This window comes from Pinus tabuliformis, chromosome 2_2 (assembly GCF_031772625.1).
Source record: "Pinus tabuliformis cultivar Carrire ecotype Pingquan chromosome 2_2, CPIR1, whole genome shotgun sequence".
NCBI lineage: Eukaryota > Viridiplantae > Streptophyta > Pinopsida > Pinales > Pinaceae > Pinus > Pinus tabuliformis.
Window position 1 is genome coordinate 846996713 of NC_142300.1, and position 24390 is coordinate 847021102.

General features: G+C 41.3%; 3 protein-coding genes across 4 annotated transcripts in view; all 3 read right to left on the reverse strand.

Moving 5' to 3' along the window:
* Window positions 1–24390, reverse strand: part of LOC149195620 (thioredoxin-like 3-3) — a 269342-nt gene that overhangs the window by 137708 nt on the left and 107244 nt on the right. The window lies entirely within an intron of this gene.
* LOC149195621 (uncharacterized) lies at window positions 7785–10000 on the reverse strand. Its single transcript, XM_089405373.1, has 3 exons — window positions 9468–10000; window positions 9226–9367; window positions 7785–9090 (listed from the first exon to the last, which is right to left on the reverse strand). The coding sequence occupies exons 1-3, from the start codon at window positions 9931–9933 to the stop codon at window positions 8628–8630; spliced, it is 1071 nt and encodes a 356-aa protein (XP_089261499.1). The 5' UTR covers window positions 9934–10000; the 3' UTR covers window positions 7785–8627.
* The window catches only part of LOC149195622 (uncharacterized), a 32200-nt gene continuing 21018 nt past the window's right edge, over window positions 13209–24390 (reverse strand). Inside the window, exon 3 of the mRNA XM_089407973.1 lies at window positions 13209–13329. Coding sequence (XP_089264099.1) covers window positions 13209–13329 — 121 coding nt within the window. The remainder of the gene's footprint in view (window positions 13330–24390) is intronic.

Genomic DNA, 24390 nt, shown 5'->3' on the forward strand with positions numbered 1-24390 from the left:
CAAACCCTAAGTAGACTAGGGTTTCATCATTAACATACCCTAAGCATCGAAAGGCTAGGGTTTTACAGTGAACCCTAAAGGTTAGGGTTTCACCAAAATGAACAAAAATGGTAAGAGATAGTATGACAAGGGTAGATTCAATCTAGTCATTAATCACCCTAACAAAAGAATCTTTATGATTCAAAACCCTAGACATGAGAGAGTTAGTATTATCAAGCAAATTTTAAATGAAGAATAATCATACCTTCTTATGTGAAGAAGATCTGCAATGAGTCAAATCAAATCAAACATACCTTGAGTTGTTCTTTAACAAACCTTGTAGAGTTTCTTTAGCAACAAGCTTACTTTCATGATACAAGTCTTTCCTTGAAGTTTCCTCCATAATCCTTGTATATTCCTGCAAGCTTTCCTACCAAGAAAAATACAAAGAAAGGATTATGAGTATGCCATACAAATGAATCTAGAGGAAATCAAACATGAAAAAGGAAACAAAGAACAAGATACTTATCTTTGGTAAAATGGTGGAGGCTCCATCTTATTTCAATCTTTCTGAGGGATACCTACAACTTATCAAAAACAATTCAAGAATTTCTAACAAGACATTTTAGATCTATGAACTCAAAACATAAAAGAAAAACTTTACAAATCTTAAAACAATAGTCTAGAAGGATATGTTAGTATAAGTCTTTGACTTCGGATTCTTCAGCCTTGTTCTTCTTAGGTGCAGCTTCATCAGCGACTATTGCATGTTCTCTTTCTCTTTACTTGTTCTTGTTCATAGGATTTTCAGGACATTGATCTTATAATGTCCCATTTTATGACAATGATAACATTCTATTTTAGATAGGTCAATCTTCTTCTTTGATCCTTCAAACTTCTTGTGTTCTCCATTTTTATTGTAGTGGGCAAAATATGCATCGGAAGTATTGATCTCTTCATCTTCCTTCTTATCACTTACTAACGAGATGTGAGTTTCTTCTTGACTGCATGAATTCCACATTTCTTCAAATTATGGTGTTTATTTCCAATTGCTAATGCCTGATGCAAAGGAGCTCCATGATTTTGGTAGACCTAGTAGTGCAGCAATCACAAGTTCTTTATTTGGTATGATTTCATCAATGGCTTGGAGCTCATCTCTTATTCGAGAGATCCTTACAAAATAGAAAGATACAGTGTCATCCTTTGTCATCTTTATTGTTCTTAGTCCATTCTTGAGATGATCCGAATGGGATCCATTAAAATTATCAAAGTGCTATGACTGTATCAAATCAGGACAGACTTCAAAAACTTGTGAACAAAGAGCTATCAGGAAGACCTCTGAACAGTGAAAGTTTGTAACTAGCAAGGAACGATGAGAACCCCGGTCAAAGCGCGCTGATAGAGGCCCATGGAGACCGTGCAGGACGCAAACTAGCAGTTAGGAAGTCCGGATCGGAAACGGAGGCCGATTCTGATGCGCGATTAGCGCTCGCGCATCGCTGGGCAAAACCCCTCAAAATGGAAAGGCCCCGAGCGCTCGGTCACAAGGAAAAGCCGAAAACCGTGGGAAAAGTGCTAAAGCGAAAGGCGGGTCCCATGCTCCAAAACCGGCGGAATATCGGAGGCATGTTGGGCAGTAAGCGAAATTGTCAGGAGACCGAGCGATGCCATACAGCGAACGATGCATGTCCGGTGGATGAGAGAGAAAACTGCCTCTTATCGCAGGCTAACATCCGAGCAAGTCAACCGCGCAATATGAGCGAACACCGTAGGATCTGGGGGCTCTAGATTTGACGGCGGAGATTGCGCCCGATGAATGACCAGATCTGGAGGGAGAATTAAGTTGCGGCGTATAAAAGTCTGAAGTCCAATTTGACTGCTGAGCTAGCGGATGAATTATTACAAAGAGTAACCGAAATACTGAACCGTTTGAGGAAGAGCTGGCGCAGTTCGTGAGAGGACAAGTGGCCACTTCCCTGTGAGACGTTACACAGTGACGATGGCGCAAAGGCAAGGAACTCCAAGCGAACAGTAGCAGGCGATCCGAAGGGGCGGAAGAGGAAGCGAACAGTCATGAGACAAATTGGCTTTAAGCCATGAACAAACAGAGACAGAGACAGGGAGAGCGCGAAGTGACAGCGAAGCGAGCATTGTAAGAAAGAAGGAAACAATGAGACAGAGAGACAGAACAAAGAATAAGCAAGAAGTAGGAAACAGAGAGCCGAGCTAACCTGTAGTGTAAGGTAGCATCGCACAGACAGAGGGCTTGAGAGGTTCGAGCAATCCTTGAGAGGATATCTGTCGGTAACTGAGTACCAAATTGGACTCATCCCATTCAAGATCAGTTGAGGTCGAGACCTAGTAAGGAAGAGTCTGTGCACTCTAGTGGCTTGGGGAATCCAAGAACCACCCTGCTAAGCATCATCTGTTTCAGGAGACTCAAATTGAGCTCCTCGTTGTAAAAACTCTGCTTTAAAGACACAATAAGAAAAGGCCACCACTGAAAGCTGGACCGAAGACGTAGCCCAGGAGGATTGGGTGACCTTATTAATTTGCTGTGTTCTTATATTTGCTTACTGTGTTTCTCTTACTGTTTTCCATTGTCCAGTGTCTGTGTATTTTGCAATCTGATCGATCTGTTGCCTAAGATAACATAGACACACACCAGCACATGAGTCTGTAATACCTTCATTCATTCATTAATTAATTGAGGTCACTCACGAGTGATTTTCAGATCAAGTGGTATCAGAGCCCAAGGCTGTTAAGGTTAGACAAGCTTGTGTTGAATTTAGCTATTGAATGCTAACTAGATCAAAGCTCAAATTAAGAAAAGGAGAGTTGGTCGAAACTAATCCTCAAATTGGGAGAGCCTATCCTCGGAAGACAATGTCAGGGGAAGGTTCTACGGGCCCAGACCTTCAATTCATAGATAGTTTCCTAGCCATAAAGTCCATGGTAGAGGAAATGTATAGGGATTTTAGAAAACACAAAGATGAAGATTCATCAGGCTCCAAACAAGATAAAGGAGAAGATGAGTCTCACTTCCATGACCACTCAAAAGGCAAGAGGAAAGAAGAAAGCTTTCTCACACCTCCTAATAGCCTGAACATAAAAAGAAGGCATCTTTGATTAAACTGGATGTTAAATTTGATTTACCTATATATGATGGAGAGTTGAATGCAGAAAAGCTACACAATTGGATTAGACAAATTGATGTTTATTGCAGAGTGCAAAATATCGATTCAGACAAGAGCAAGATTCAGCTGGCAAGTCTACGCCTTGGACGCACTGTCTTGGTTTGGTGGGAAGGTAGGACCCAAGCTGACCTGAAGAGACATGGTAAGACTATCCCTATCTGGAGTGAATTTGCTTTTGCAATCAAAAAGCAGTTCTATCCATTGGCCTACATGCAGCAAGCCATGATGAGCTGGCAAACTATTCGACAGTTGAAAGGGCAAAGTGTACAAGGATACAGTCAAGAATTTCGAAAGAGAGCATTGATTCTAGGAATCTCATTAGACTCACATGAGACTCTGTTCAAGTACATTGGTGGTCTATGTTAGTGTCGGTCTTGAAAGCCCTCCATCAGCGATCAAAGCTCTTTGCATTTGCATTCGTAGGTGTCTCATCAGTGTCAAATTTTGCATCCCGTTAGGCATGCCATAACCCTGATGGAGGAGCTGGTCTATTTATACCCCTCTTGGCTTTGCTGGATCAGGTCATATCAGTCATTAAGTTTTTCAAGCTTGTCTTGATTTGTCTTGAGGTCAAAGTCCTAGGTCTAGGGTTTTGGTCATTTATCTCTGCAAGGTCATGTCTTTGAAAATCCATGAGTACTCAGCAAGCCAGAGGGAGGATTGTAAACATGTTTCTTCGATATTTTTATCTTGTACAGTGAACTTTCACCTTGGATTTAAAAAACTCTGTTTTTAAAGCCAAGGTCATTTTCTCAGTTTTTGTAAATAAGTGATGAAATTTCAAAAGTCTTCAGCGAACAAAATGCAACCCTGGTCCCCTTGCCAAGATCCCTCAGATGATCTACCTGCAAAAAGAATCAAGTCAAAGCACTCAATGAGTCAAATTCAGGATAAAAGAAACCAAAAATCAGTGTTATAAAGTGTCAAAAAGAAAACATTAGAAAGTGGGTTTATGAATGAAATTTTTTCAAATGAAACTTATAAAAGCCCAAATTCCCTCCTTTCACTCTCATTGTGCATCCTAACGCTTGCAAGAGAGGTTTGAGAGAGTGATTGAGAGAAAGGAGCAAAGACAGAGCGATTTCGGGCAGCAGAGAGGGGCGCGACCCGTCGAGCCAGGTGCGCGACCTGTTGGGTGCGCGCGACCCGTCAAAGGGCCTCCCACAGTTCAGAAAAACAACGGGCGCGACCCATCAGAGGGGCGCGACCCGTTGAACCGCCTTGCTGCAAACTTCAAACAAATTCCCTCAAAAGCCCTCCAAGCTATCAAATTGTTCGAGGTAGGTGCTCTAAACATGGAATGGTTGCTGGTTATGAATGGTGGATGTCATGAACATGTTAAAATGATCAAAATTTTGCAAGTGAAACTCCTTTATATGGCTGCAATGTTAATGAGCAAACTGTGCTAGGGTTTGTGTTGTTTCAAGCTATTTTTCCCTTTGGTTTGTTTCCCTCCTTTCCCTTTCACTCACACTTATATGTTCATCTCTTTTCCCATATCATTTTATAAATGAAATGCAAATCTTCCCCATCCCTAATCACTAAAAATGAAAACCCTACCCCTCTCCCAAAACATCAAAAAATTCAAAACCCTAGTTCTCCTCCACCATATGCATGTGTAAATAACAAAAAATGTTGGTAAATATGTCAGCATGTTTTGTGCATGGTTTCCCTATTTCCCCTATTAATACATGTATGCATATTCCCATGTTCACTTTCATACATGTTTTTTCCCATATGCAATGATCTTTGCAAATGATTTCCCAATTATAAATATGTATTCCTATATGCATAATGATTTGCAACATTTCCCTTAAAAATTCCCTGTTATATTTATATATTCCCATTCCTTGTTAAAAGATCCCTCCCCTAACATTTCCCTCATATCTTTTTCCCCTTGAAACAGCATAGAGTTCAACACTTTTTGCAGGCAGAGACAGCAGTTCAGTTTGTCCACTTTGTTCCTAAACCATGTCGAAAACCGAAACTTATGAGCAAAGTGATGACCACTCATCATCTACAGAGGTTGAGGTACAGAGGAGGCCTCGTAGGGGTGGTAAGGGTGGACATCATAAGCGAGAGGAGCCCACCTCTTCGGTAGAATTACATGCTTGTCCTATGGCAGTCACTTGTTTTCAGTACATGTCTTGTTATCAATTTTGTGAGAGGATCTCCCGGATTCAACATCACAGAGAGTTGGCCCGCCTCTTTGTTTTACATTTGCATGATGGACATGTCAATCTAGCAGGGGTAGATTTTACAGTGACACCCGAGGTGATCTCACATGCTACAGGGATACCGAATGTTGGTGAGGTGTGGCCTAAGCGCAAGTTGCTAGATAATGTTCACTTTGAGCCTTATGTCCAGCCACCATTCTTGAGACATTTAGCGGGTGTTTTTCCATTCAGATTTCTCCGGAGCGAGTATGCTCCCATCATGAGGCTTATTATGCACTATTTTACCTGTGAGGGCAGATTTTCACAGGTTTACTCATATCACATTCGCCTCTTGATGCACTTCACCCGAGTGAGGATGATGAACATCCCGGTTTTCTTCTTTCAGAACATTCAGAAAATGGTGCCCATGTTGCAGAGGAAGACCCCGGCCCAGCAGTACAAGAGCTTATGTCATTATGGTTTGATTCAGCTCATAGTCTTGCATCAGTTGACACAGCAGGGTATCTCATGGGAGGAGTTTATCTCTCGTGAGTTTTTCACAGTGCCACCCCAGCCACATCATGAGGTCATTCATGAGGAGGGAGGACCATCTCAGCAGCCTGATATTCTGGTCACCCGACATGTCAGCTCCACACCTCTGGTCACCTATCAGAAAGGCCCAAGGGCCTTATTTGCAGCAGCCAGGCGAGTACTATCTCCACAGCAGGTGGAAGGGGTCTCGCCTTCATCATCAGCACAGCGAGTGTTATCTCCGCATCAGGTGGAAGGGGCCTCGCTTTCTTCACCAGCACAGGTACCACAGAGGGGCAAACAGCCCATGATTCATGAGGGGCCATCAGGAGTTCCAGACACTGAGATGATTGATCTTGAGGCCAGTTCTCCTAGCCGAGAGGCAAAGGAGATCATTCAGCATCTCAGGGCTGAAAATGATGTTTTACAGAGGAGACTTGAGGGTGCCCAATGGACTATCACTTACCTGGAGCAGCGGAACAAACAGTTGGAGGAGGAGAAAGCACTTGATGAGTTATGGAGGATTCGTAGTGACCGAGTCTTGAACCGAAGAAGACCCGGTGATCCATTGCCTGTTGACCGAGAGTCTATGCTCATCCAGGTGAATGCATACTTAGAGAGGCTGTTGGCTAAGGCCAACCAAGAGAAAAAGCTGCTGAGGAATATGAAAAATCATTATTGGGCAAGGATGCATGTATGCAAAGCCAAAATGAAAGTTTTTCAAAGGAGGTTGACCGAGGCTCAAAAACAGAGAAAGAAGCCAAATCCCCTCCGTATCTTGGCTGAGGCTTCACTCAAGGATCATGGCACTCATTAGCCTAGCCACAGCTCAAATCCCAAAAAATTCTGAAAGTTTTGGGTAATTTTGGCAATTTTTGGAAATTTACAGGTTTTGGCTCCTCAACGGGTCTCACCCCCGGTGAGACCCTTTGTCATGGCAGCTCCTTTTTGCAAAAACTCAGCATTTCTAGATTTGTTATGCAAAGTTACATATGCCTATGGATGGACTTGAGTTTTTATGGAGTTTTGGGCCTCCAGAAGGTCAAAATACATGCAAAATTTGACTTTCTGCCCCTTTTTTGAGTTGCAGAAACCAGTCTTGGGAGAATTAAGTTTTGACAGGGCAAATGACCTCCAAATCCAAAAATTCCAGTTGGGTTGGAAAGTAGACTCACAGACCTTTCCAACGAGCTATCCTGCACCCAATTCTGACACCTGCAAGTGCCTCAAACAGAGCTCCAAAGGTGCGCGACCCGTCAGGCAGGTGTGCGCGACCCGTCAGGCAAACTTTGCCAGATTTCACTGTAACAGCTCGGAAAAGCACAGTTTGACTTGGTTTGACTTTTTGAGGTTAATGATGGTCCTCTTTGATGTAATTGTGACACTTTTTAGACACTTTTACCCTTTTGTAACTCTTCTAGAAGATTTATTCATGTAAAGGGTAAAAATTGAATGTATGAACTGGTTTCCAAGTTTATAGAGGCAAGTTGTTTTGACTGCCTATTTTGTAGTGCTTAGTTTAGAGGTGGTTGAAACCAGTGTTGATAATATCGGTATCGGGAAAATATCGGCGAGGGTCCGGAAAATATCTTATCGGAAATATCGGCGAAAATATCGGCAAAATATCGGCAAATATCGACAAGCATAAAAAATGCATAATATATTCATTTTTTTTCAGATTTCTAAACATATAAAGCAATAACAACATGAAATAAACACATTGGCACATAAATATGAAGAAAACACTGATATATATGATGTCAAATAGAAATGATACATCAAACTTCAAAGGCGATACCAAATCCTGCTGATCCCTGATAGTGATAAATTGATAATTGTCCAATCAAGGACTCAAACAAAAATTAAAATAACATCACATATCCTACTGATCCCTGATAGTGATAATTGTCCAATCAAGGACTCAAACAAAACAACATCACATATATAAAAGTTTAAAAGTATTTCATCATCATCAGTTATAAACTTATATGTAGCAAAAGTTGCAAAACAAATAAAACTAGCAGCTATCTATCTGAGACCATTGGCCTCTCCCTAGCAGCTTTCTTTCTGTCTTGTTCAGCAATTGCTTCACGAGCTTTTTGTATAACCTCTGCACTAGAAACCATACAAGGCATCACATCTGGTGCATCATATGCAGAGAGTTTAGCCAGATGGTATTTCAATCGTGTAATCCCTCCTGACATCTTGGTCCCACACAAGTTGCATGATATAAGTGCCTGATTTGCCCCACCAACAGCCTCCCCATACTCCCAAAATGGGTCCAAAGCTTTTGGCATATTTGACATTTGTACTTGTAGTGAACTAATTCAAACCTAGGGCACAAAAAAAACAAAAAATTGGCATTAAATGAGTATAACTATACAGTGCCCAACAAACACTCAAGAAACTATTTTAATTTTTAAAGCAACATCTTCATGTTCAGAATTTAAACAACAAAAGCAAGCATAAAAAATGCATACTATATTCATTTTTTTCAGATTTTTAAACATATAAAGCAATAACAACATGAAATAAAGTTAATAAACACATTGGCACATAAATATGAAGAAAACACTGATATATATGATGTCAAATAGAAATGATATATCAAAGGCGATACCAAATCGTGCTAATCCCTGATAATTGTCCATTCAAGGACTCAAATGTGGAGAACCAATACAAAATAACATCACATATAATAATAAAAGTATCTCATCATCATGAGTTACATGTAGCATAACAAATAAAACTAGCAGCTATCTATCTACTGCCCTCTCCCCCTTTTACGGGAAAACATGATGGGCTGTTTGTCAGGCCTGCCCCTAGTAGTAGAAGGCCCTGACACTGCCTCTGCACCTAATGTCAAATAATGAGTGATAGGCATGGAGCTATGCTCTCCTATATCTATAGCAGATGGTGTTGATGCTGATGCTCCCGCAGTGTCCTCCTCCAGCTCCTCCTGCTCCTCCTCTAAGTGCTGCTGCTCCTCTGACTCCGAGTCCTCCTCTTGCTGCCCCTGCTCTAATGGATCATCTGCCACTGGCTCCTCCAACCATGAAGGTGACTCCTCCAATATGGGCTCCTGAGACTCCACCCTCCACGGAGACAATACATCAATATTGTCTAAGGAAATGGCATCTGGATCCATTGGTGATTCTATTTGCCTCACTCGAAGTCGGATGTTGTAATGCACATACACCAAATCGTTGAGGCGTGCGAACTCCAACCTGTAAGAGTGTCAAAAAAAGTAATGAGTCTTGACTCTTGACTCTTGAGTCTTGACACTTGAAGGTCATAAATTAAAAATTAAAAATTACAATAAGTGTAATTGCTCAACTGAAGGCTTGAGTTCAAAGTTATACCTGTTGCGCTTTTTGGCGTGTATTTTCTCAAATACACTCCAATTGCGCTCACACCCTGAAGAGCTACATGTTTGACTCAAGATTCGCATAGCCAAATTTTGCAAATTTGGTACCCTTGCACCATAGCTTCGCCACCAAAGATCTACAACAAAATAATGAAATAAAAAATTCAAAAACTTAAAAGTTAAAACATAATTAAATTCAAATTTATAATTTCTAATGAGTGATGAATTGTCACTTACGTGGCATGAAGAGGGCCCTTTCCTTAATGGCATTATGAAAGCCAAATAGGCCAACACAATCCTGATAATTATGTATCTCGCGGTTGATTTTGAGACGAACCTCAGAATCAGGTACCATCCTCTCAATACAGGAATGGAGCCCTTCAATCACCTCGCCATCAAAACGAAAATTGCATTTGTATGCAAATGCAGGGTTGAGGAAGAGTGCTGCTGCATGAATGGGTCGATGAAGCATCCCTGTCCACCGACTATCGATCACATCCCATAACATCATCTGCCTATTAAGGCCAGCAGAACCCTTGTCTGCATAATAGGAACGAATGGCCTCCTTGGCCCTATCCATGGCCTCATACAAATAAGGCATTGCAGGCTTCTCTCCATCCACCAATCTAAGAACCTTTACTATAGGTTCGCTAACTGCACATGCTTCTTCTACTCCACGCCAAAATGTCTCAGAGTACACCATTTTTTCAATGGCTTTCCCATCAGGTCTCCTGCTGTATCTACAACCACGCCAATCATTAGAGACAAACATTTGCTTCAACTCGTACTAACATCGAAGCAAAGACTGAAGAGTAATAAAGGTTGTGGCAAAACGTGTGATGGCAGGACGCCGCAACTCCTTGTTTCCTGTGAACCTCCTCATAAGGCTAAGAACAATAGCATGGTTATAAATAAACTTGGGGATGCTCCTAGCCATATGAACTGCCTCCTTGATGAAGGAGAGTTTCCCCATATCCTCAAGCAACAAATCAAGACAATGCGCTGCACATGGAGTCCAGAACAATGTGGGATGCCTCTCCATAAGCATTCTGCCGGCAGACACATAATTAGCTGCATTGTCTGTTACGACTTGCACCACATTCTGCACACCAATCTCCTGAATGAACCCATCTAACAACTCACATATCGTTGCTGCATCTTTGATATGTTCTGATGCATCCAACGATTTAATAAACATGGTACCTTTAGGACAATGTACCAAGAAATTTAGAAGGGTCCTACCCTTCCTATCTGTCCAACCATCAGACATCACTGTGCATCCAGTGACTTCCCATGTCTGTTTCAACTCCGCCAATCTAGAGTTGATGTCCTCTTTTTCTGCTTGAAGAATTGGCCCCCGCAACTCCTCATATGTGGCACTTTTGTACCCTGGGCCCACAACAGCAATAGCATCACACATTGGTTGCCAAAATGGATTGGTTTTTGTGATGCTGAGAGGTAAGTCGCTCCAATAAATACACCTCCCCATGACTCTATCTGCTTCTTCCTTCTCCTTTTTTTTGACAAGCGATTTTATGCCAGGTTGTGCTCCAGCTCCTGTTCGTGGAACAAAAAATGATGACCTCGCATTCACACTAGCATGTGATGGTGTGCCAGTTGTGGAGCCCCTCCCACTAGCGCCAGTAGGGCCACTACCCTGAACATCAAAATCATGAGAAGATATCCCAAGGGATCTACCTGCACGTTCAGCTTTGTTTCTTTCCACCTCTTCCTTCTTTCTGTCCTTTTCTTCAATTGCCTCAAGAGCTTTTCGTATAAGCTCCGGACTAGAAACTCTACAAATGCCAACATCATGTCCAGGGAGTCTAGCAAGATGGTATTTCAGTCGTGTAACCCCACCTGTCATCTTGTCCCCACACAATTTGCATGAAAGATATGCACGATTTGTCCCACCATCAGGGATCCCATACTCCCAAAATGGGTCCAAGTTTTTTGGCATATTTGTATTTTTGTATTGCTGTTAGCCGCTAACTCAAAAGGAAACCTACAGCACCAAAACAAATTTGGAATTAGTAACTTAATAACTTATTAAGTAATATATAACCCTTGTTTTTTTAATATATAAATTTATAAAATTATGAAGAAAAGCTCTGACAGCAATCAAAAACTTAAAAACTTATATTTATCTAAGATCTAAAAGAAATTAGGGGGAGTTGTTCCATCAAAGTCACTTGGCAGTTTCATCCAATCCTAATTACATAGTCGATGATGGGAGGACTTTCCCTCGATAGGAGACTTGGTGTATGGCTTATGACATAACCAACTATTGTTTTCTCACTACTAAATCAACATCCCATTGGCAAGTAAACCTATATAGGAATTCCCCTTTGTCCTTTCTCATTTTTAGTGGACTGTAAAGTAGCAGGGCACCATAACTCCTATCAAATTTTGGGAAAAGTATTTTAGCGAAGTTGGCACAATGGATATGTCTTACAATAATAGTTGCATCCAATATTTTCAACACAGTTGAATCAATTTGACAAACAAGACCATGGACAAAGAAAAGAAATCAACATAAATTTTGGGCCAATAAGTGTATATCTCTGTATTAATGAGTAGAAATAGGTGGCTGGACTCAGATTTTATTTTCTTTCGCATCCATAAATAGGGAGAACACTATTGGTAATTTGGTAGCACATTATCAAATTCAGAGAACTGTTTGGACTCTAGAGTCTATACAACAGGTATGTAAGTTTGTTGTATGTGGTTGAGAGCTAAAGATATATCCCAATTGATTAAATTTTTTGATCTAATGTACTTTCCCTTCAATGAATGTTGTTCTCTTTTTAACTCTATTTACATATTGCTACAATTCAAACCCAAGTGAACTGTGATACACAGAGAGAAGGGCTTTTGCTGTCCCAATTGTACCATGTATAAACTTTGGGCTAATAAGCAGTTATATAGTTGAGTGTTCTGTAGCTTGAGAAGAAAGTCGCAAGTGATCAATCCGTCACACTAAGTCTCCACACAGTCCTATCATTGATCCCTCAAGCAACTGGATTAATCAAGATACACACACCTAATTGGTCTATCCAAAAGGCCGAGCTCTACCTTGAAGTATTTCGAATCTTGTTGTTCCAGATTTAAGAATTGATCATTTACCTTCAGTTGACAATATCCTGGACTGTGACATCCTGGAGCAGTTTACTTCAACGAATCTCAAACAATAAAGGCACATTTGTTTTGAGGATCTGTCAATATTACTCCAGCGTTATCAACAACATTTCATCTCTTCAGGCATAAGATTGTTTTTCATCAAGGTAAGCCTTATTTGGCATATATATATATATATTATTTTGGATTTGTCTTGTGTCCTTTGTTGCAGGTAGAAGAGATCACATGGAGATGCATCCACAGGTCAGATAATTTATAACTCGCATCTGCATTTTGGATTTGTATTAGGCATAAGTAAAGTCACATATAGGCCCAATTTGTTTAAGAATTTTGTCATAAGCCTAATTGCATGTAGTCAAGGGTGATTTTCTTTTATTTTGGGAATTGGGATTCGCTTGGGAATATTCTCTATTGCACAATGCAGGTATAAGCACTCTTCAAGAGAAGAACATTCTCATCACCTACAATATCTACTGTCTCTCTAAGCAATGAATTTTCCCCAACAACTACAACCCATCAAGCAATGAGACCTACAGGACTGTCTTCATTTCAGTATATAGCCACACCATTAAAGACAGGGTGGACACATTATCAAAGGAAGCAAGGCACAATCAGTAAACAGTGAAGACTAAAGAAGAACTCAAGTAATGAAGCAGTGAAAGGACAAACTATCAGTGCATCAAGAACAAAAGCAAATCATTATCACTTCTACAGCAAGTTCATCACAGCAGCAAGAATAGTTAGAAGTTTGAACTATATATAACTTTAAACATTACTGAAAGCCGATTGTTCGTAACTGTTTACAGTTGCTTAACTGATGACTAACCAAGCTACAAAATACTAACTGTCAAACTCGCTAACTATTGAACATCTATACATAAATGAACCAGCAAGGAAAATTTCCAAAATGTTTACACTGCCATGAGCAAATCGGAATTCTGCAACTATCGCATTTCTCCAACTGCAGCATATAAAAGATAAGAATGATAGGTAATGTCTCATGAAAGTTTTATGTATATATGTTGAGCATTGTGTAACTGTATATAGTTATACGCTGGGCATTATGGTCAACCGTCAAATATTAAACGGAAACCCTCCGCACTGCGCAGCCAACGTATTAAATTTTAAGTTTAACGGTTGGGCAATGGGGAATACGTAGCTGCACGCATACCTGGAATTTGGAACCCTCCGCAGCCAAAACCCTCCGCAGTCCGCAGCGTCTCCAGGTCGAAACAGAAATGGTTCATTAAACATTAAAACCCCAATTTATAAATGCTGCCGACGATTTTTAGGGTCGTCGCGCGATATTTATCAAAAAATCGCCGAGATTTCGGATATATCGCGCGAAATTAAAAACTGGAAAAAATCGCGAGAAATTATCGCCGAAATATCGTTTTGGTCAAAATCTCGCGATATTTACGATTTTCGCCGAAATATCGGCGATATTTTCAACACTGGTTGAAACAGCTCCTAGGATAGTGAGCTCGACCCATGGAGGCAGGGAAAGAGGTTAGATCATCTATATTATGTACTTTCTTGCTCATTTTCATGGTTGGACTCTTGAGGGAGAAGCTATCATTGTATTATTTCACTGTATCTCTGCAATTTTTGGCTAAGGAAGACCAGGGTTTTGCAGTCCTCTTTGGGATTCTTGTGGACTCATGTGTTGATGGTGTGTTTCTCAATGTTCTTGTAAGTGTGTTTATGTGAATCATTTCCTTTCCTTTATTGCTGCACATTAAACAAATGAAGTGTTAAAGTATGAATTCATGCTAGCCATGCTCTGCTTTTAAATTTGTTTAATTTCAATGTTTTCTACTGTCTAAAGGGAATTCAAAGTCATTGTTTGCTCTCTTTAGCTCCTTATCTTTCATTCCTGATCATCCATCTCAGTTTAAGGCATCAATACTGTTTCCTACCTCGCCCCAAGGAACCACCTGCAGAAACTGTGTCAAATCCCCGCACCCAAAATTGCAATTCCTCAATTTGCCACCAAAAAACCCCAAATCAACCTTTTTAATCAGTTTACTAGCCTAATATCAGTGTTACCTTGTTGGTCATCTCATCCCATTGAAGATCTGTCGAGATTGACCGGAGAGAGCCTTCCCCTGCCCCGTAGGGCTAGCTACGAGGCTAAATGGTTTGATGTGGCCTTGAGGTTTGCCTTTCTCAGCCTGAGGTGAAATTTCAAGAGCTAACATACTGGCGACCATACTGGGGAGAACATCTAATCCTTTGCTCATTGACGTGTTATTTCATAAGTCTTAGACGGAGCCTGAAGTTACGCCAGGTAGCCTTCGAAAACGCTCTTGTTTTACATCAGCGCAAGTAGATAAACGCTGCTTCAGTCAATCTCCGTGAGCTTGTGAACATAGTGCTTCATTGACATCCTATCCCAGTGTAATTGTTAACTCTGAGCCGTGGATGATAGGTTGAGAGTTTTCACAGGCTGAATGCTTTTTCTTTCCTAGTCATTTTGAGAAAACAAGCTGGCTACAGATCCTAAACCCATTTTCAGATCTCATTCATGCCCAGCTATTTTTGATTATCTTGAAGATTTAGATTTTGACGAAAGCTTTGAGTTGTCTCTGTTTAAAGCTAAGTCTGAAAGTGCGCTCGATTCTCTAGTTCTTGACCCTGATTTTGCAGCTGCTATTGAGTTTGAGAGACATAATAAATTGGTTGAAAATTTCATCCTAAGACATCTTCAGTCACGTATTCAAGCTACTACCCTTGCTGATTTTGTTGAGAATATTTCTGATCACATTGGATCAACTATCACGGCTCACGAAGAAGCTTATCCTCCTTATGTTTCAGTTTCACCTATAATCACCTATCCCGAATCAACAGTCGGTTCTCCTCCTTCTTCTCCTACTCCTCCGACTCCCCCAACTCCACAAACTACACCTCCTCTTATAATAATCCCTGCTATCACAGCTCCACCTCCTCATACCCATCCTACTCCCCCTCCTAGAGCAATGGCTGCTCGGTTTGCCCCACTGGTTTTGCCTGCAAATCTTCATGATATGCCAGCTGATTATCAAAGTAAAATCCCCATGTTTGATGGCACTCCACAAAGTATTACAGCTCAGCAGCATATCGACAAGATGACCACATTCTTTGATCTATATGAGTTAGATGAGGAAGATGTCACCATGCGGTTGTTCGTGCAAACATTTGCAGGAGAAGTTAGAAAATGGTTCAGAGGTTTGACAGCTAACAGCATTACTACTTTGGAAGCACTTCAGAATCAGTTTTTAGATCGGTGGGAAATCAGAAAGGATCCGCTTCAAATTAATGCCGAATACAACAACCTCAAGCGTAATCCGGGTGAGTCTGTTCAAGATTACATAATCAGGTTCAATACAGTTTATAATGCTATTCCCGATGATTTGAGGCCATCTAGAAAATCAGCACTTCTTAAGTTCCCGGATGGTTTTGATCCGGAGATGGCTTATTCATTGAGAGACAGAGATCCACCTACCTTGGAGGAAATGCAGAAAATTGCTGTCAGCATTGAGGCAAATTTGAATGACAAAAGAGCAAGGATGAAGGCAGAAAAGCGAGTCACAATCAAGGAGGAAGCATCCACATCAAATCAGGTTGTTCTCCAGCAGCTTGAGCAGCTTAGAAGGACATTTGAAAAGGTTACTATTGACAAGCCGGAGCCTCAGATTCGTAATCCCAATTTCAGAGGTCAACAGCAGCAACAATATAGGATCAAGCAGCGTGAAACAAAGGCACAAGAAGCAGCAGTTCAGCAGCAAATGAAACCTCCTTTTCAGCAGAATTTTGTTAGCCAAGAATCTGAAGATGAAGGTGATAATGTTGGCGAGGAAAATCATTTCTTCACTCCTGATGATATGCCCACATATATTACAGAAGAAGATGAGTTGGTGAGTAATTCCGTCTTTCCCCAAGATGAGCATTATATTTTGTCAAACGATGCAATACTTGAAGAAGAATCTGAAGAATATCAAAGAGGGTACTTAAATGCTTTGTCAGCTCAGCAAGGACAGCAAAGGCAATTGAGAAGCCGAGCTATTCCTATAAATCCCGTGCAGAAAAGGAAAGACATTGCAGCAAAGAATGATTCGGTTTCCTCAAAAGGTAAAGATATAGTCGATCCATCAACAACTCAAACATCGCCAGCAGCAAAGATAGATCAGCCATCAAATGCACCGAAGGATAAAGCTGAAAAAAGAGATAATCCGGCAAAAGAAGGTGAGAAGCTTCCAGTTTTCAGTTTGGAGAATGAGATTGCAAAGTTGAAGATATCTATTCCTTTGACGGAGGTCATGAAGAACACCACTTACCGAGGCCAAATTTCCAAGTTGCTGAATTTTGATCCAATGCTAGACATGGTGAATGTACAAGATGATCAGCCGGAGTTAATCTTTGGGCCAGCTTTAAATGGTGAGTCTCCCGAAAGTGATGTTCCTCCATTTTATATCAGTTTGCGTTTGCATGAGTTTGTGTTGCACAATGCCATGTTTGACTCGGGAGCTTCACATAATTTGATGCCGAAAACAATCATGGAGAAGCTGGGACTTGACATCACAAGGAAGTATCATGATTTGTATTCGTTTGATTCCAGCCGGGTAAGATGTATTGGCTTGATCAAAGACTTAGTGGTGAGTCTAGATCAAATTCCAGCGAAGAATGTTTTGATGGATGTAGTGGTGGCGGATATTCCTCCGCGGTTTGGCATGTTGCTGTCGAGATCATGGGGAGCCAAACTCAAAGGTACACTTCAGCTTGATTTTTCATTTGCCACAATTCCAGTTTTCGGTCAAATGAGGAAGTTATATCGGGAACAAAAGATGAAATACATGATCACTAGTAAGGAAAAGCCCGTCAATCATCCTGTAAATTATGTACAAACAGATTTAGAATCTTTTGTTTTGTTTGCGGAAAATTTCAATGAGGTAGATAGTCAGTTAGTTCAAGTAGAAGATATACCAGACATTTCAGAAAATTTCAGGGAAGTTTTGAGAAAGGAAAGTGAAGAAAGGTCTGCTGTCATAAGACCAATTGCTGAAATAAAAGGGCAGCAAACAGAACATGAATCAAAATCAGATTTTCAGCATTTAGAAGATGATGAGGATGGTCTTTGGACCATGGATTTTGACGGTGCAGTGGGCAGTGATGGTGCTGGCATAGATGTGTGGATTCGAAGCCCATTCTCAGCCCAAAATCAAGTTCCAAGCAAGGTATGGGTATGTTCTTATAAATTGGCATTTGATTGTTCAAATAATGAGGCGGAATACGAAGCTCTTATTGCTGGTCTGAAAATCCTTCGGAAGTTGAAAGCAAAGAAGATAGCGGTATATGGCGACTCCGAGTTAGTTATCAAGCAAGTGAAAGGTGAATTTCAGGCCAAACATCCTCGTATGCGAGCATATCGGAATGCTGTCCTGGACATTTTAAAGAGGTTTTCTGAACATACTTTGACATGTGCGCCCCGGATTCAAAATGGTGTTGCGGATGCATTGGCTAAGGCAGCGAGTAATCTGAAAATTCCCATGAATTCCAGCAATAAGTTTGAAATATATGTGAAGCATCATCCTACAGTTCCAGATAATCAAAGGTGTTGGCAAGTTTTCCAAGATGACGAGGAGATCAAAGATTTTCTGCAAATTGAGGGTAAATTCGAAGACATTTCAATAGACACGGAAGCTGAAGGAGTAAATCAAATGGATGTGTTGCAGCTCAAGGACAATTACATTCCTAAAGGATTGATTCCTTTGGAAGAATTGTTCGATCAAGATGATGTGGCTCGCAAGCCAACTTTGAGGCCTACGGATGAAGGAGTTGAAGATGTAAATCTTGGGACAGCTGCAAATCCAAAGTTGGTGAAGCTTTCAAAAGCATTGCCGCCTAAGGTAAAGCAAGAGTATATCAGATTATTGTCTCTGTATTCTAATGTTTTTGCATGGGACTATTCAGATTTGAAAACTTATGACACAAGCATTATTCAGCATACCATTCCCATAAAGCCAAATCAAAAGCCTTTCCGGCAAAAGTTGAGAAGAATTAATCCTAAATTGTTGCCATTGATTGAGAAGGAAGTCAACAGGTTGTATAAGTCTGGAATCATAGTGCCAATCCGGTTTTCTGATTGGATCTCAAACTTGGTGCCCGTGAGGAAGAAAACCGGTGAGATTCGCTTGTGTATAGACTTCAGAAATCTGAACAAGGTGTCATTAAAGGACAATTATCCGCTGCCCAAGATGGACCACATATTACAGCGGGTTGTGGGGGCATCTAGAATGTCATTGCTTGATGGTTACTCCGGATATAATCAGATTTTGGTGCACGAAGATGACCGTGACAAGACAGCATTTACTACTCCATGGGGTACATTTCATTATGCCAAGATGCCGTTTGGATTGAAGAACGCGGGTGCCACATTTCAGCGGGCAATGGACATGGCCTTTGCAAATGAGAAAGATGTCTTTTTAGTTGTTTATCTTGATGATCTGACCGTGTTTTCTAAATCAGATGAAGAGCATTTGTTTCATTTGACTAAGGTGTTTCAAAAGTGCAGAAAATATGGCATCTCATTGAATCCGAAAAAGAGTCTTTTTGCTATGAGCGAAGGCAAGCTGCTGGGCCATATCATTTCTAAAGACGGCATTCGTATAGATCCTGCACGAGTGGAAGCAATTCAGCAAGTGGAGCAGCCCCGTAGCAAGAAAGAAATTCAGTCCTTCAATGGTAAATTGAATTTTCTGCGTCATTTCATCCCCAATCTTGCTGAACATCTTAGAGAGATAACAAATATGCTCAAGAAGGACAGCGAGCTCAAATGGACCGAAGAGGCGGTGAAATCTTTTAATTTGATAAAGGTAATCTTATCTTCAGCCCCAACTTTGATCAGCCCAGATTATACACAGGATTTCATTTTGTTTTCATTTGCCTCTGAGCATACATTGGCAGTCGTGTTAATGCAAAAGAGAGATGGAGTTGAGAGGCCCATAGCTTTTTTCAGCCGCATCATAAGAGACGGAGCGTTGAATTATAATATCATTGAGAAGCAAGCATTGGCGCTGATCAAAGCTTTGAAAGATTTCCGGGTTTACATATTGAATTCTCATATTTTAGCATATGTTCCTAATGCAGCTGTGAAGGATGTTTTAGTACAAACGGAACCGGAAGGAAGAAGGGGTAAGTGGATCGCTGCACTATTAGAATATGATGTAGAAATTAAGCCTACCAAGTTGGTTAAAGGTCAAGGTCTTGCTAAGTTGATGGCTGAAGCAAACCTTCACGTCCTTGATATCAATTTGATTGCTGCCTTGTCCGATGAAGATGAAGAAAATTCAGTTCTACAGGTGTCCGATATCTTTGTGTCTTCTCCTTGGTATGCTGATATAGTTTATGTACTTCAAAATTTATCTTCACCTCCTGGAATGCCTAGAAACAAAGCTAGAACATTGAAGCTAAAGGCTGCCAAATTTTGCATTATCAAATCTGCACTTTATTGGAAAGATCCCGGTGGCATCTTGCTGAACTGTTTGGTCGAAGAGGAAGCTAAGACAACAGTAGATGATTTCCATAAAGGTGACTGTGGGGGTCACTTATTTTGGAAGACCACGGCTAATAAAATTTTGAGAGCTGGTTTCTATTGGCCTTCTTTATTTTCTGATGTGTATAAAGCGGTAAAGAGCTGTCATGAATGTCAAATTTTTCAAGGAAAACAGAAATTACAGCCATTGCCTCTCAAGCCGGTTGAAATCAGCGCACCATTTCAGCAGTGGGGCTTGGATTTTATTGGCGAAATCCACCCAGCATCTTCCGGGCAGCATCGATGGATCTTGACCGCCACAGATTACTTCACAAAGTGGATAGAAGCCATTCCTACCCGGCAAGCCACGGATTTGGTAATTATTTCTTTTCTTGAAAATAATATCTTGTCACGTTTCGGCTGTCCACATAAGTTGGTTACAGACAACGCAGCCGCGTTCAAATCGAAGAAGTTGGTTGATTTTTGCTATAAATATAACATCGACTTGGGGCATTCAACCGCCTACCATCCGCAAGGTAATGGGTTGGCCGAATCTTCGAACAAATCTCTAGTGAACATCATAAAGAAATTGCTGGAAATAAATAAGAAGAGCTGGCACAAGAAGTTAATAAATGCATTATGGGCTGATCGGGTAAGTCAAAAGAAGTCAATTGGTATGTCACCTTTTGAACTAGTTTATGGAGTTGATGCAGTGTTTCCTACTTCACTTAGTGTTTCAGTAGCCAAGTTGTTTCAAAAAGCTAGTGGTGAGGAGGATCCTATGCAACGACGGATCAGTCAAATGATTCATTTACAGCAGACACGAGAAGAGGTTCACCAGAATTCCCTTAAGTTGCAGGAGCGCATAAAGAAAATCTATGACAAAAAGGCCAAAGCAGATGAGTTTCAGATTGATGATGTTGTGTTGCAATGGGATGCCCGCAATGAAGATAAAGGGAAGCATGGAAAATTCGACAACTTATGGAAGGGTCCTTACAAAATTGCAGCATATCGTGGTCCAAATGCTTTTCTTCTCAAAGAAATGAACGGTGATGAATGTCTCGGTGGGTCGGTGAATGGCCGGCTGCTCAAAAGGTATCATGCTTGAGCATTTACTGCTCAAATCATTCTCATTGTAAATACCATTTCATTTTCATTCTGCAGCAAGTGTGAAACTGATCTCTCATCTTCAGTTTGGGGCCCGCGGTGAAGGCTATAATTCTGAAAATGGTGATTAGTTGGTGTGAGTTTTACAAGTTGTTTCATGTCAGTTCATTTTCTGCATAGAGTAAGTGAGTTAGTGTCCAAGTTAGTCTAGAATTTCAGTCAATTGTCCAAGTCAAATAAAGTTGTTTTAAATTTGGTCACATGTGAATAAGTTGACTCCATTGCCCAATGAATAAAGCACTGGTCTGCTCTCCCAGAGGTCTAAGGTTCTTGGTACCTCCAAGGAGCTACCATCCCCATTGGAGCCAATGTTAGTGTCGGTCTTGAAAGCCCTCCATCAGCGATCAAAGCTCTTTGCATTTGCATTCGTAGGTGTCTCATCAGTGTCAAATTTTGCATCCCGTTAGGCATGCCATAACCCTGATGGAGGAGCTGGTCTATTTATACCCCTCTTGGCTTTGTTGGATCAGGTCATATCAGTCATTAAGTTTTTCAAGCTTGTCTTGATTTGTCTTGAGGTCAAAGTCCTAGGTCTAGGGTTTTGGTCATTTATCTCTGCAAGGTCATGTCTTTGAAAATCCATGAGTACTCAGCAAGCCAGAGGGAGGATTGTAAACATGTTTCTTCGATATTTTTATCTTGTACAGTGAACTTTCACCTTGGATTTAAAAACTCTGTTTTTAAAGCCAAGGTCATTTTCTCAGTTTTTGTAAATAAGTGATGAAATTTCAAAAGTCTTCAGCGGAAAAAATGCAACCCTGGTCCCCTTGCCAAGATCCCTCAGATGATCTACCTGCAAAAAGAATCAAGTCAAAGCACTCAATGAGTCAAATTCAGGATAAAAGAAACCAAAAATCAGTGTTATAAAGTGTCAAAAAGAAAACATTAGAAAGTGGGTTTATGAATGAAATTTTTTCAAATGAAACTTATAAAAGCCCAAATTCCCTCCTTTCACTCTCATTGTGCATCCTAATGCTTGCAAGAGAGGTTTGAGAGAGTGATTGAGAGAAAGGAGCAAAGACAAAGCGATTTCGGGCAGCAGAGAGGGGCGCGACCCGTCGAGCCAGGTGCGCGACCTGTTGGGTGCGCGCGACCCGTCAGAGGGCCTCCCACAGTTCAGAAAAACAACGGGCGCGACCCGTTGGGCGTGGTGCGCGACCCGTTGAACCGCCTTGCTGCAAACTTCAAACAAATTGCCTCAAACGCCCTCCAAGCTATCAAATTGTTCGAGGTAGGTGCTCTAAACATGGAATGGTTGCTGGTTATGAATGGTGGATGTCATGAACATGTTAAAATGATCAAAATTTTGCAAGTGAAACTCCTTTATATGGCTGCAATGTTAATGAGCAAACTGTGCTAGGGTTTGTGTTGTTTCAAGCTATTTTTCCCTTTGGTTTGTTTCCCTCCTTTCCCTTTCACTCACACTTATATGTTCATCTCTTTTCCCATATCATTTTATAAATGAAATGCAAATCTTCCCCATCCCTAATCACTAAAAATGAAAACCCTACCCCTCTCCCAAAACATCAAAAAATTCAAAACCCTAGTTCTCCTCCACCATATGCATGTGTAAATAACAAAAAATGTTGGTAAATATGTCAGCATGTTCTGTGCATGGTTTCCCTATTTCCCCTATTAATACATGTATGCATATTCCCATGTTCACTTTCATACATGTTTTTTCCCATATGCAATGATCTTTGCAAATGATTTCCCAATTATAAATATGTATTCCTATATGCATAATGATTTGCAACATTTCCCTTAAAAATTCCCTGTTATATTTATATATTCCCATTCCTTGTTAAAAGATCCCTCCCCTAACATTTCCCTCATATCTTTTTCCCCTTGAAACAGCATAGAGTTCAGCACTTTTTGCAGGCAGAGACAGCAGTTCAGTTTGTCCACTTTGCTCCTAAACCATGTCGGAAACCGAAACTTATGAGCAAAGTGATGACCACTCATCATCTACAGAGGTTGAGGTACAGAGGAGGCCTCGTAGGGGTGGTAAGGGTGGACATCATAAGCGAGAGGAGCCCACCTCTTCGGTAGAATTACATGCTTGTCCTATGGCAGTCACTTGTTTTCGGTACATGTCTTGTTATCAATTTTGTGAGAGGATCTCCCGGATTCAACATCACAGAGAGTTGGCCCGCCTCTTTGTTTTACATTTGCATGATGGACATGTCAATCTAGCAGGGGTAGATTTTACAGTGACACCCGAGGTGTTCTCACATGCTACAGGGATACCGAATGTTGGTGAGGTGTGGCCTAAGCGCAAGTTGCTAGAAACTGTTCACTTTGAGCCTTATGTCCAGCCACCATTCTTGAGACATTTAGCGGGTGTTTTTCCATTCAGATTTCTCCGGAGCGAGTATGCTCCCATCATGAGGCTTATTATGCACTATTTTACCTGTGAGGGCAGATTTTCACAGGTTTACTCATATCACATTCGCCTCTTGATGCACTTCACCCGAGTGAGGATGATGAACATCCCGGTTTTCTTCTTTCAGAACATTCAGAAAATGGTGCCCATGTTGCAGAGAAAGACCCCGGCCCAGCAGTACAGGAGCTTATGTCATTATGGTTTGATTCAGCTCATAGTTTTGCATCAGTTGACACAGCAGGGTATCTCATGGGAGGAGTTTATCTCTCGTGAGTTTTTCACAGTGCCACCCTAGCCACATCATGAGGTCATTCATGAGGAGGGAGGACCATCTCAGCAGCCTGATATTCCGGTCACCCGACATGTCAGCTCCACACCTCTGGTCACCTATCAGAAAGGCCCAAGGGCCTTATTTGCAGCAGCCAGGCGAGTACTATCTCCACAGCAGGTGGAAGGGGTCTCGCCTTCATCATCAGCACAGCGAGTGTTATCTCCACATCAAGTGGAAGGGGCCTCGCTTTCTTCACCAGCACAGGTACCACAGAGGGGCAAACAGCCCATGATTCATGAGGGGCCATCAGGAGTTCCAGACACTGAGATGATTGATCTTGAGGCCAGTTCTCCTAGCCGAGAGGCAAAGGAGATCATTCAGCATCTCAGGGCTGAAAATGATGTTTTACAGAGGAGACTTGAGGGTGCCCAATGGACTATCACTTACCTGGAGCAGCGGAACAAACAGTTGGAGGAGGAGAAAGCACTTGATGAGTTATGGAGGATTCGTAGTGACCGAGTCTTGAACCGAAGAAGACCCGGTGATCCATTGCCTGCTGACCGAGAGTCTATGCTCATCCAGGTGAATGCATACTTAGAGAGGCTGTTGGCTAAGGCCAACCAAGAGAAAAAGCTGCTGAGGAATATGAAAAATCATTATTGGGCAAGGATGCATGTATGCAAAGCCA

Excerpts from the sequence above, each read along its gene's own strand:
- LOC149195621 (XM_089405373.1), bottom strand. The coding sequence starts at position 9,933 with ATGGTGTACTCTGAGACATTTTGGCGTGGAGTAGAAGAAGCATGTGCA. Across the intron at positions 9,368-9,467 it reads AAGGGCCCTCTTCATGCCAC|ATCTTTGGTGGCGAAGCTAT; the intron begins GTAAGTGACAAT and ends ATTTTGTTGTAG. Across the intron at positions 9,091-9,225 it reads CACGCCAAAAAGCGCAACAG|GTTGGAGTTCGCACGCCTCA; the intron begins GTATAACTTTGA and ends ACACTCTTACAG.